At 39.5% G+C, this 12,830-nt stretch overlaps 1 protein-coding gene across 1 annotated transcript in view; it reads left to right on the top strand.

Moving 5' to 3' along the window:
• Positions 1-2,511: 2,511 nt before the first annotated feature.
• The window catches only part of LOC106939171 (epidermal growth factor receptor substrate 15-like 1), a gene marked incomplete at its 5' end in the record, with an annotated part of 36,635 nt that continues 26,316 nt past the window's right edge, over positions 2,512-12,830 (top strand). Inside the window, 3 exons of the mRNA XM_015021478.1 lie at positions 2,512-2,637; positions 7,759-7,818; positions 8,484-8,726. Coding sequence (XP_014876964.1) covers positions 2,512-2,637; positions 7,759-7,818; positions 8,484-8,726 — 429 coding nt within the window. The remainder of the gene's footprint in view (positions 2,638-7,758; positions 7,819-8,483; positions 8,727-12,830) is intronic.

The raw sequence follows: 12,830 nt of genomic DNA, 5'->3' as shown, positions 1-12,830 counted from the left end.
ATTTTTATGTCCTACCGTGGTTGTCCCCAGAGCGCTAATGTTGCTGGCAGCTAGCTCAGTGCCGAGTCACACACAGAAAATATAATGTTTTTTCAGTGGGACTTTCATGCTAAAAAAATAAAATAAAATAAAATAAATTAAAATTAAATATAAATTAAATTAATTAATTAAATATAACATACCCAGCCATACAGTCACTGTGAGCTGTTACTATTCCCCACATGCTTCATGTCTGGACATTGAACATGGGGTTTCTATAGATCGGTGCAAATGGTTGACCTACATTTGACCTGAATCCAGTGTCCTACAGCAACTCAACATTATTGTACAACTGCAGCATGACTTTGGGTTTACAGAAGCTAAATAAATGATTTACCAGGAGATCCAAGCTGATAACATGGGTTAGTTTGTTGTTCGTGATAGCATGTTATCATAGACTATTTCTTTAATAAAATAGCACAACTAGCTAACTCACCCGGCAGAAACAAGTCATCAGCCATTTAATGCTTCTTTTGATCCTAAATGCTTGACCCAACCTGAAACTAAATGACTGTATTTAGGTTCAGGTAGTATACAACGAGCCGGTGTCTTGCTCGTTGTTTTATATGAGGTCTGCAGCTCCAGGTAGTTAGTGATGTGAATCGCCTGACACCGGGTAAATCCTCAAGATTAGAAGAGAAGAAGAGAATATACGTGTATTTTTTCGAGATGCCTCATCTGTTCCAGCCTATTTAGGGCATTAGCATACTCGTTGTGATCCATTTTGCTTTGTTTTGAACCGGAGAAATCCCCTTCCGGCCCTCCGTCTGAATTTCACATGTCGTCCGGGTCACGTGTCTGAAACCCAGCAATATATATACATATTTATTTGTGTGTGTGTGTCCATATGTGCACACTTGAATGCACAAGTTTGCATCCCCCAAATAAAAACTTTGACATTTTTGTCACTATCTGAAGTTAAATCCAACCAAACTTTTTGTTTCAGATTCATTAGTAAAACAAAAATGACACCAGAGAACTTAGCAAGAATATTTTTGAAGAATTTTTTTGTAACTTTCTTCAAATGATTGTCTTTGAAATAGTATGTCTTCAGTCAAACATTTTGGATTACCTTCCGCAAACTTTTCACAAGTTTGCTGGAGTTTTGGCCCTTTCCTTCTGATAAAACTTTAGGTTTCTAGACCACCTCACTATGCCTTTTCAGTTCTTCTCACTACTTTTCAATAGGCTTGAGATCGGGCCATTGTGATATAAAGCTTTTTTCCACAATGTCCTATTGGGGTGCTATGACAATACCCTACTATTGTCATAATAATGACAATAATTACTCTATAATTATTGTCATTATTATGGCATAATTATGGCTATGCCTTAATTATGACAATAATTATTGTCATTATTGTCATTAACGCTATGCCTTATGTTGTACTGCCATACAACACAAGGTATAGCATTTGTGTTGGCTTGGCCATCACAAAGACCACACAAGAAAATGGACTTTCTTGTCTTTAAGCCACTTTATGACAATTTTGACTACATGCGTAAGGTCATTTTCTGTTTGGAAAACCAACCTATGGTCAAGCCTGTGCCTTTATGACTGATGTCTTTAGATGTTACTTTAATATTTCTATATAATATTCTTTTCTCATGATGCCAGTTCCTCCTTTCCCTCATACTTAGGATGGTACAAGCATCCCTGTTTTTCCTCCAAATGTAACAATGGTCATTGTGGCCAAATAGTTCCACTGTAGTTTCATCAGACCACAGAACATGTCTTCAAAAATGAAGGTCTTTGTCCCTGTGTGCATTTATAAACTGCAATCAGGCTTTTGAAGTAAAGGCTTTTTCTTGCCTCTTTTGAGATAAGACACATTTCAATATGGATAATGACAATGTCTTACCAGCTTCAGCCAGCATCTTCACAAGGTATTTGGTTTTTGGTCTGGGGTCAATCTGCACATTTTGGACCAAAATAATTTATTTTCCAGCAGCCATGGTACAGTGTGCTGGAGTTCCACTTGTGTTGCTACAGGTCAGTGTTTCCCAACCCTGGTCCTCAAGGAATGCTGCCCTGCATATTTTACATGTTTCCCTGCTTTAACACACCTGATTCAGCTGATTGCAGTTCAGCAATTGCCTGTTAACCTGCCATCAATTCAAATCAGCTGGGCTGAACATGGAACACCTAAAACTTGCAGGGCAGTAAATACTGCTACTGGTGATGGGCCAAACTTCGCTGGCATGACTAGCTGGGCTTTGCTAGGGTTACTAAGTGAGGCACAGTGATTTGTGACATTACAGCCAGAAGGTTTTTGAAACAGCACATTTTCCAGACACAAAAATACATTAACTTAAACCGGCCGAAAACAAGAAAAGCTTTCTCTGATTTAACTTCAGAAAGTGAGAAAATGGTGAGGTCATTGTCTTTTTATTTATTTATATATCACTTCCTGATATATAAATATATGTAACCAGTTGATTGTCTGAAATGTGGTGTTCTTACTCCTTTAGCCTGAGGAGAAGAATAAATTTGACGGGATTTTTGAAAGTCTGGCACCTGTCAACGGCCTTCTGTCAGGAGAGAAGGTCAGACCAGTCCTCATCAATTCCAAACTACCTCTAGATGTCCTTGGCAAGGTATATATGGCAATTCTGAATAGCTTTAGTTCTAATCTATTTGGAGTGTCCATTCTATGCAAAGACATGTTTAAAAGTCACAATCAAGGTGGAAGCCCATCCCTCGGAGCGTGGAAGCAGCAGCTTGAAGACTCTCCATACTTCATCGGAAGCATCAAAATTGACTCTTGTTGATATAACGATGGGACAAAAATTGTGTCGTCATGCTTTGTCCTCTCCATCTTGACACGTGTCGAGATGGGGAAGTCGAGATGTATTGTTGGAAATGTATATATTTTTTAGGTTTTTAGCTTCTGTCTTTTTTCCAACAAGGCCTAGCTTCTGTCTTGTGAACCTTTGTCACGGAGCTGTCTATGATCCCTGATCTTTAGTTGACTGAGGGAGAGTAACAGAGGCTAAAAACTTGATTTTGGTAAAACCACAAGCAGCATTTCCACTGAAAAGTATACACAATTGTCATTTTCTGTTCCTTTAACAAAAAGTCTCACACTCTGACCCTAATTGTGATGGACTGAATTGAAAACAGGAGGAGTCAGGAAATATTAGAAAATATATATATATATTTTTTTTATTTTTATTTTAGCACAAAACACATATGAGGAAAATATATCTGAGCTCATAAGAGGTCAAAGAAACAAAACTGAACTCAGGCAAACATGCAAACAAACTGGCTGCACAAACAACTGACCTAACAAAGAAATGAGACTCGGGGGTATATCTATTGGCTGATCAGATCATGAAGACACAATAGGGGTAGATAAACATAATACAATCACTAACAAAAAGTTACAGTACAACTATGTTTGTCTAAACAAAACATCCAAAAATAAAGAAAGAAATTGTGCAAAAAAAGAGTTACCGACTTAAGAATGTGGCCATGGGTTTTGGCCATCACACTAACCTTATGTTAGTTGTTTCCCAGCTAAGTGTTGAAAGCATTTGTCTTTAATGTATTAATGATATTAAAGGCTAAAAATAAAATATAAAAATAAAAATTACCTTATTTTGCTGTAGATGTACAGTGGGGAAAAAAAGTAATTAGTCAGCCACGAGTTGTGCAAGTTCTCTCAGTTAAAAAGCTGAGAGAGGCCTGTAATTGACATCATAAATATGCCTCAACTATGAGAGAAAAAATGAGAAAACATGTCTAGAAAATCACATTTTCTGAATTTTTTAAAGAATTTATTTGAAAATTATGGGGGAAAATAAATACTTCATCTCAATACTTTGTTTTATGTCCTTTGATGGCAATGACAGTGTCATGTTCATTGGGAGTCGTTAAATTCACATGCAGAATCACACAGCAGACACCAGAATGATAATGCAAATATCCTTTATGGTAACACTTTATTTGAAGGGGTGTGCATAAGACTGACATGACACTGTCATCAACATTGACATAACATCTGTCATGAACATAAAGTCTTTATGAATGTCTATGACTGTTGTCATGAAGTGTCATTTGGTAAATAATGACACTTTTAATGCAAAGTTGCTATAAAAGTTGCCTTGAAAGTCCATTAAAAGTCCCAACTTTGCACTATTTTGTAATGACACTTTAATGCAACGTTAGCACTATTAATGGACTTTCAAGGCAACTTTTAAAGCAATTTGCATTAAAAGTGTCATTATTTACCGAATGACACTTCATGACAACATTCATAAAGACTCCTTAATATTCATGACAGATAAAACAAAAACGGGAGCACAATAACAACGAGACAAGATGCAGGAGCCAGAGTTCGTATTCACATTCTTATAGTCAATTCAGTTAATTTAAAATGACCCTGAGCAATAATCTGTGTGGAAACATTTCTACATTCGCTGCACACCAAACAAGAGAAAAGATTCGGTGCTACCTGTTCCACATTATTGGTGTTATTTCATTGTTTATGACAGTGTCATGTCAGTCTTATGCACACCCCGTCAAATAAAGTGATACCTAGTTTATTTACAATATGTACAAAGAAAATGTTCAGCACAGAAGCCTTCAGGGAGGGATCTGGATTCAGTGGGGCCTGGAGAGAACACTGGGTAAATATTGGCAGGGTGAAGATGAGTATCCTTTTAAAGGTGAAATCAAAAGTTATCTTATGGTTCTGGGGTGAGTCATGGGTGTTGGAGGGATGTTGGATTCTGCTGGTGAGATCAGTCTGGGTTTCAATAGTCCTGAGGGTTTGACTTGAAGGAGATTTGAACCAGGAGTTGCTTGCAGGATCTTTTCGTGGAAGAGCAGGCAGGCAGGTATCACTGAGGCTGGATTGAAGGGAGCATTCATCTACAAGGGTCTTCAGTGCTTTCAGTCCAGAGAGTTTCAGAAGGTTCCACTTACCTGAGAATATTCTCAGGTAAGTGGACAGCCACCTGAAGACACACAGGTAAAATAACTTTGTAAAACACAGAGAGAATCTTAGATCTCAGAGGGCTTGAGACTACCAGATTGATTAATCATCAGGCATCAAATGCTTTTCCAACCCTTCCTTATATCCAGCAGCCTGCTGATGAGCCAACTGTCCACAGCTGGCTGCAGCAGCTCCTGCAACAAAAATCCTAAGGGGAACAAGAGGTCTCACAAGTACACACAAACACTCATGCAACAGAACCCAACACTACCCCCCCTCAACAGCCGCCACCTGGCAGCCAAGCCGAACAAGATGGCTGAGACACCTCAAAGTCTTCAATAAGGGAAGGATTCAAAATAAATGAACGAGGAACCCAAAAGTGTTCCTCAGGACCGTATCCCTCCAAGTTTCACTAAATATTGGAAGCCCCTGGCCCAACGGCATACATCCAAAATCTTCTGGACCAGGTAAGCCGGATGTCCGTCGATATTCAATGTTAATGGAGGAGGTCTGGAAGGGGGACATAAGGGACTGATAGCCACAGGTTTGAGCAAAGAGACATGGAAGACAGGATGAATCTGCAGGCCATCAGGGAGTTTAAGGTGAACAGAGATGGGGCTGAGATTGACTTTCAAAGGGACCAATAAACCTGGGCAAAAGCTTCCTCGAAGATACTTTGAGGTGAATGTCCCTGGAGGAAAGCCATACCTTTTGTCCAGGTTGATACACAGATGCAGGAATCCTTTGCGGTCAGCCAGGCGGAAATTCTGAACAGAAGTGCAGTCTAGAGTGGCAGAGACATTCTTCCCTGTGTGCCTACATTTGTGGATGAAATGACGAACATAGGTGGCAGACAACTCTTTTTCCATCAGCGGGAAACAATGGTGGATGATACCCCAATGAGGCTTCAAAAGGGGAGAAGCCAGTTGCTGAGGAGACATGAGTATTGTGCGCATATTCCACCTACATAAGTTGTGAGCTCCAGGAGGACGGGTTGGAAGCACACAGACAACGCAATGTACATTCAAGCTCTTGGTTGATCCTCTCGGTTTGGCCATTGGTTTGAGGATGAAAACTCAGGACCACTTTGGCACCAAGGGCATTGCAAAATTCCTTCCATAAATTGGAGGTGAACTGGGGGCCCTTGTCCCAGAGAACTTCACATGGAATGCCATGAAAACGTGTGTCAAGAGGAGTTCAGCTTTCTCAAAGGAGGATGGCAACTTCCGGAGTGAAACCAGGTGACAGGCCTTAGAAAAGAGATCTTCAATGGTGAGGATGGTGGAAAAGCCCTTAGAGACCGGAAGGCTCGTAACAAAATCAAGGGCCACATGAGACCAGGGGCGTTTGGGTATAGGAAGGGAGTGAAGAAGGACACTCGAAGGCTGGCGAGTGTTTCTGGTACAGATGGGACAGGCCAAAATGTACTCTTTGACATCTTTGTACAAGGAGGGCCACCAGAACTTTTGTCTGATTAGGGTCACCATATCCTAATCAGGTATGACTAGGGTATACCTGATTAGGGTTCCTAGGTGGCATGAAAATCTAGCCGTATGGGCCCAATGAAGCAGAAGAGACCGGACCGAGGAAGGAACATAGGTCTTCTCGGGAGGACCAAACCCAGGATCAGGTTCCTGTTGTTGGATGGCTAATACCTGGTCCATGATCTCCCAAGTGAGGGCCCCCACAAACACGATGTAGGAACAATAGTGCTGAAGGTGGGATCATCATTTTGGGAAAACTGACGTGATAGCGCATCAGGTTTGGTACCTAAAGGATATTTTTGGAATATTTCTTGGTTAAGATGTCACCAGTCTGATTACTTACCTCTAAGTGTTGGGAACTGGGGTTTTGGCTGTTTGTGGAGATTTTCTGTTTGCCTGCTGCTTCCCTCGTCATCCACTAAATGGTGCCTGGAGGCCGTGCCTGCTGTCCGGATTCAGCGCACCTGTGAGCAATCACCTTGTCTTCTAGGAGCATATGAGGAGCGGGCTGTCAGCACTTCGACACCTCAGTTTTTGCCAGTTATGGTACTCTGAGCCCCTCTGAGTCTGCTCTCTGAGTTTTCTAAGATTATCTTGAGTGATAATTTCCTGTTGCATCTTGCTCAGTTGTTTCCTCGTGGCACCTTGGATTCAACCCACTGTGTAGCCCAAGTTCCTGACTTTCTGGTTTCCCCTCGTAACACGTAGATCTTACCTACTGGTTGCCCAAGTCCCTCTCCACCTCAGCTGTAGAATCATTGACAGTTCCTGGTTTCTCGGCTGGCTATTGGGACTGCTCCTTGCATCTTCCATCTCCCTCCAAAGAATTCTCCGTAAAGATCAATCACACTGGAACTTGGATTATCTCAAGAACCCCCTGCAAAGAGATCACAACCCCCAACCCCAGAGACCAGAGTACTTCTCCCCCTGGTGGAAACTAACCACTTCATCAAGTAAGGTAATTCCAGTTCCTCATAATTCAACTTATCCAACTTGCCATCAATCTCAACATCTCTCTCTCCTATTGTCTTCAGAGTTCAGATGACCTCAGCTTCCCATCCACAGGACAAGAATCGCACAATCTCATATTTCATCATTGTTGAAATAAACTTTCATTTGATTTCCTTTTCTCCTGATTGTGTTCTGTATGTGGGCTAAGACGTGAACCCAACATGACAGAAAGTCTCTTTTTTAATTTAATTTTATTTTTTTTTACATTTTTACAGTGTTGCTTTCAACAGATTTTAATCCCGGGCCTGACTGTCTCTCTCCTCCTGTTTATTTCACATCATTAGGTTTGGGATTTGAGTGACATTGATAAAGATGGCCATCTGGACAAGGACGAGTTTGCAGTGGTGAGTTTTATTGATGTCCTTGTTAACTTGCAAACAGTAATTATGATAGGAACGATGGCGGCAAGGGTAGTAGGAGTTTGTCCCTCAATTAGTGAGTTGCTGGTTCGATTTCTGTTCTCCTGTCGTTGTGTCCTTGGTCAAAACACTTTCATGCACCTGGCCTTTCTGGGGGTCAGAAGGACCAATGGCACAAAATAGCTTCTGTCAGACTGCAACAGGGCAGCTGTGGCTACTATTAAGTAGCTTGCCATCATCAGTGTGTGAATGTGCCCTTTGAGATCTTTTTGATATAAAAAGGGCATTATAAATAAAATCGATGTTTCATGTTTCTTCAGAACTTTTAGAAGGGGGAAACGGCGGAGTGAGTAAAAATGGCCGGTATGTCCTCTAGCAGTCATATCTGTGACACAATGACTACAGAGCCAGTTCAGGATAACCCAAGCTACTCTAACAATAAGCTTTATCAAAAAGTATCAAAGTGTTTAATCCCAGTTAAGGTAGTCAGAGTGTCTGTGGTCTTATATACAGACATTTTGACAGCTCTAAAGGTTTTTTTGATACTTGTGCCTATGTGTAGATTTGACGCATTTTCTGATGTCTGTGGAGCATTTGCTGTTTCAGAAAAGCTCTTTATGCAACTATTAAAGCAGATTATGTTCTTTCAGGCCATGCACCTTGTGTATCGGGCCTTAGAGAAGGAGCCGATTCCCGCACTCCTCCCCTCTGCCCTCATCCCTCCATCAAAGAGGAAGAAGAGCCTCTGCTCAGTGCCAGGTCCTGTTCCTGGACTACCAGCCAGCCCCCCACCACTAAAAGACTCACTACATTCCACACCCTCCCATGGCAGCATGACATCACTCAACAGCACCGGCAGCCTGTCACCCAAACACACTCTCAAGTCAGGACCGGTAATAAACTCTCTCACACTAATGTACTAATACTAGGCACCATAGCAAGTAAATGTACATCAAGTTTTGTTCAGTCGAACAAAGAGAAACAAAAACTTTTGTGCATTATATAAAAGACCATGTTGTGTTGCATTATATCTTTCAGTGAAGATTGTAAACGAGAGCAAATTAAGCCCATTACAGAATAAAAGCAAGCAGATGGTATTTTATTATTTATTACGCTACATTTTTTAAGTGCAAATTGAAGACTGTCTGTAAAAGGTGCCATGCAACAAATCCAACTATGCCTCCATCATGCTATTGAAATCTCAGTTTGTCTGTTGTATAAAGCTATGCAGCCTTAAGTAAAAAATGCCACTGAGTTGTTTGTGGAACTACAGTGATCCCTCACTATAACGCGGTTCACCTTTCATGGTCTCGCTGCTTCGCGGATTTTTTTTGTGCAGGTTTTTTCACAGTGCATTGTGTTCTGCGTCCTGATTGGCTGAAATATACGTAATACAGATTAGCCATTCAGGAGATGGAAACTGAAACTTTGAATGCCTGCTGAAAAAAACTGTGGCCGGAGGCTCTGCCGTAGATACAGCTGTGAATCTTGCAAAGCAGCTTGGAGGAGACGCTTTAATGACACGACACCAGATCACAGTAATGCCGTGATTGATGCACATCCGCTGATCTGAAAACAGGTTTTGTTCTTTGTTTTCAATGTAGAGTATTTAATTATGTTGTGTAATAGTTGTAAAAAAATAAAGGTAACTACTTCGCGGATTTCACTTATCGTGGGTTATTTTCGGAACGCAACCCCTCCCCCCGAAAAACGAGGGATCACTGTATATTGCCTGAAACTACCTTGGTCAAACTTCCAGAAATGAACTGCAACAAACAATCTGTCAAATGGATCAGAAAGTGCAATTAAGAATGCTAAATGTAATGTAAAATAAATAATAACCGGGAAAGAGGGAGAATTAATACTTCTTCAAACATTGCAAATTACAGAAACAAAAATCCTCTTCTGGACCACGATATAAAAAACATCCACCCATTTCTATAAATTGTATTTATTTACTGTATTCGCGATTAAATAATTTTAAATGAAATAAAAATAATAATAACTGTTGATGTGTGAGCAGAGCATTATGCCATGAAGGATTAAGGCAGTTCTGAAGCCAAAAGGGGATCCAACCTAGTACTAGCAAGATTAACCTAATAAAGCGGCTGGTGAGTGTATTACTGGCATAATAATCAACTCTAGCTGCGTAACCTTTGCCGCAGCTAGACAGGCAGCAGCCAGTGTTAGATTTTCAAAGTAAAGTAAAATTTAATGTCTCATGACATTAAAATTTATTTCAAACTCTGATTATGGTAAGTAAAAGTGCACAAAGGACTTTTACTACTGTATATTTATGTATACATATATTTGCCACTATTGTATATTTATGTATACATATATTTGCCACTATTGTATATTTATTAGTGATTGCTGTGGTAAGAGGAGAAAACTATAAATATATCGCTGCACTTGACTTTACTGCATGGCTAGCTGCTAGCTCGCTGTTACTGTCTTACTCTGCAATTGTGGAGTCATAATGTCTGGAATCATGAGCGCCCCCTGCCTTTAGGCAAAGAACTGTCTTCCTCACCTCGAATCTGTTCTGCTCGCTACAGCTCGCTGCTGCATCACCGGCTTTGCTTCAAACATTTAGCGATTTTGAAGAAAAAATAATCAGAATTGGTTAAGTTAAATGAAAAATAGGTACTTTTTAGTACAAACCACAGGGTGAAAATAGCAATATAAATTATTTTATCATTATATATTATTTTAACACAATGACCGGTGGCTCCCCTGACCGCAGGTCACTGGGATGCAGGTAATGTTAGCTAAATGATGACTAGCTAATATCAACACAGCACCTTAAGCTTAACAAGTAGCCCCTAGGCTACTGACAATGTTGTCTATGTTCAGCTACTTCAATTCATTTTGCCCCCAAAATAAGTCGATCACTCCCCACTCCCCCCACCACTCACACACATCATTCAACCAGGTAGCCTCTCCATTTTGGTAATCCACAGTGGGGGCCCAGGAGAAAAAGTTTGGGAACCACTGCACTACAAGATGATCGGTTACGAAATCACCAGTGACAATCTTAGATCGGCCAATGTTCTAAGATTGTCGTAAGGGGAAAATTGGGGCAAAAAATTGTGTAGTGTGAACTACTGCATTAGGTAGTCGGATGTGCCCATCTTCTCTATTTTAAATCTAGTGATTACCGAAGGGCAATACAGTATACAGACTTCATAATCTGCACTCTTTTGGTTGAATGCAGTATTTATTTCCACTTATGTTGTTTAGTTATTATTCAAGTGTTTTTTGTTAATGGAGACTGAGAATCCATTTTATTTTTGCTTGTTTTGTTTATTTAGTTTATCAGTTCCAGTGTTATGTGTTCTTTTGAAAATAAAGTGCATCTATCTATGGCAGGAAATTGCATGCTTTATTAGTCATTTCCATTAAATCAGTATCAAAAGGTCTTGAAACAATATTATCGTTTATCGCAATAATTTTTTAGACAATGATAATCGCTCAGCAAAATTTGTTATCGTGACGGGCCTATTTCCAACAGTTATTCAAAATGTCTGACCAGTCTTCAATGTGAATTTGGTGGCTCCCTTGTAGCTCATTATACATTTTGGATGTTAATTTATTAACAGAGGTTGATTGATACGATTTTAGAAAAATATTTATTCTTTTATTAAGGTCTTTTATTAAGTCTATATTTCCAATTGCTGCTTGCAAGGGGACACCATTGTTTGTACATTCAATCTCCTTTCATTTTGCTGTGTAGGAGGAGTCACACATCTCCACCAGTGGATTTATTTGCATTGCTTTGTAATAGTTACTCATGTTTGGGAGTGAAAGGCCTCTTTTATTTTTACTTGGCTGTAAAGTTTAAAATCTAGTGCTTGGCTGTTTCCCTTGCCAAATAAATCTTGAAATCAGTTTGTTGATTTCTTGGAACATAGATTTGGCTGGTTCTGCTGGTAGTGTCTGAATAAAGTATAGTAGTTTTGGCAACATCATCATTTTGATAGCTTCTACTCTTTGCATGAGGCCCAGATAGGGCAATAGGCTCCATCATTTTTTATTTTAGTCATTAATGGGTCATAATTTGCTGAGACAACATTACTTGGGTCTTTAGGAATGGTCACTCCCAAGTATACAATTGAATCCTTGTCCCAATTTATTTTGAAGTTTTCATTGTCAATATTGTCGGGTGAATATTTGAATGTCAAGACCTGAGATTTGTGGGAGTTTAGTTTGTAACTTTAAAATTGCCAGGTAGATTAAAATATCATCCACAAATGGCACTAATTTTTGTTCATTATGGTTTATCTTTCTGCCATGTATTTTGTTTTTTTGTCTAATCCATTGTGCTAAAGATTCAATAAATTTGGCGAATAGTAATGGGGACATGGAACATCCTTGTCTGCACCCTTGCTCAATTTTTATTTCTTCTGATAACGCCCCATTAATCCGAATCTTACCTGTAGGCTTATTGTACAGTTCCTGAATTGTCTTTATAAATTTATTGGAAAAGTTTAATTATGACAAGACTCTGAATAAGAATAAAAAGTGTTCTACAGTGTTGAACGCTTTTTGTGCATCTAGGCCCAGTATAATTGCTTGTTCATCTGTCTTCTTCATGTGGTTGATCACGTTTAGGGTTCTTCTAATATTGTACCTGGTTCGTCTGTTCTTTATAAACCCTCTCTGGTCTAAATTTATTATATCTAATGGATATACTCTAATCTTTTGGCTAATGTGAATGGAAATATTTTATAATCTTGATTAAGTAGACTTATCGGGCGGTAGTTTGAACAATTTAGTTTGTCTTTACCTTCTTTTGGGATAACTGTTATCATTGTTTCCCTCCAGGAGGGTTGAATTTGTCCCCTATTTAGAACCCAGTTAAATGTTCTCAAAAGAACAGGAGAAAGTTCTTTTAAATAGATCTTGTACCAATCAGCATTGAATCCATCTGGTCCTGGTGATTTGTTAAGTTTTTATTTATTGCTTTTTCAATTTCTTGGGTTGATATATTTTTG

The sequence above is a fragment of the Poecilia latipinna genome, unplaced genomic scaffold (assembly GCF_001443285.1).
Source record: "Poecilia latipinna isolate Pla-1442-1.1 unplaced genomic scaffold, P_latipinna-1.0 Scaffold2792, whole genome shotgun sequence".
NCBI classification, from domain to species: domain Eukaryota; kingdom Metazoa; phylum Chordata; class Actinopteri; order Cyprinodontiformes; family Poeciliidae; genus Poecilia; species Poecilia latipinna.
Note: the sequence above shows the minus strand (reverse complement) of the source record. Positions and strands in the feature narration are given on the sequence as shown.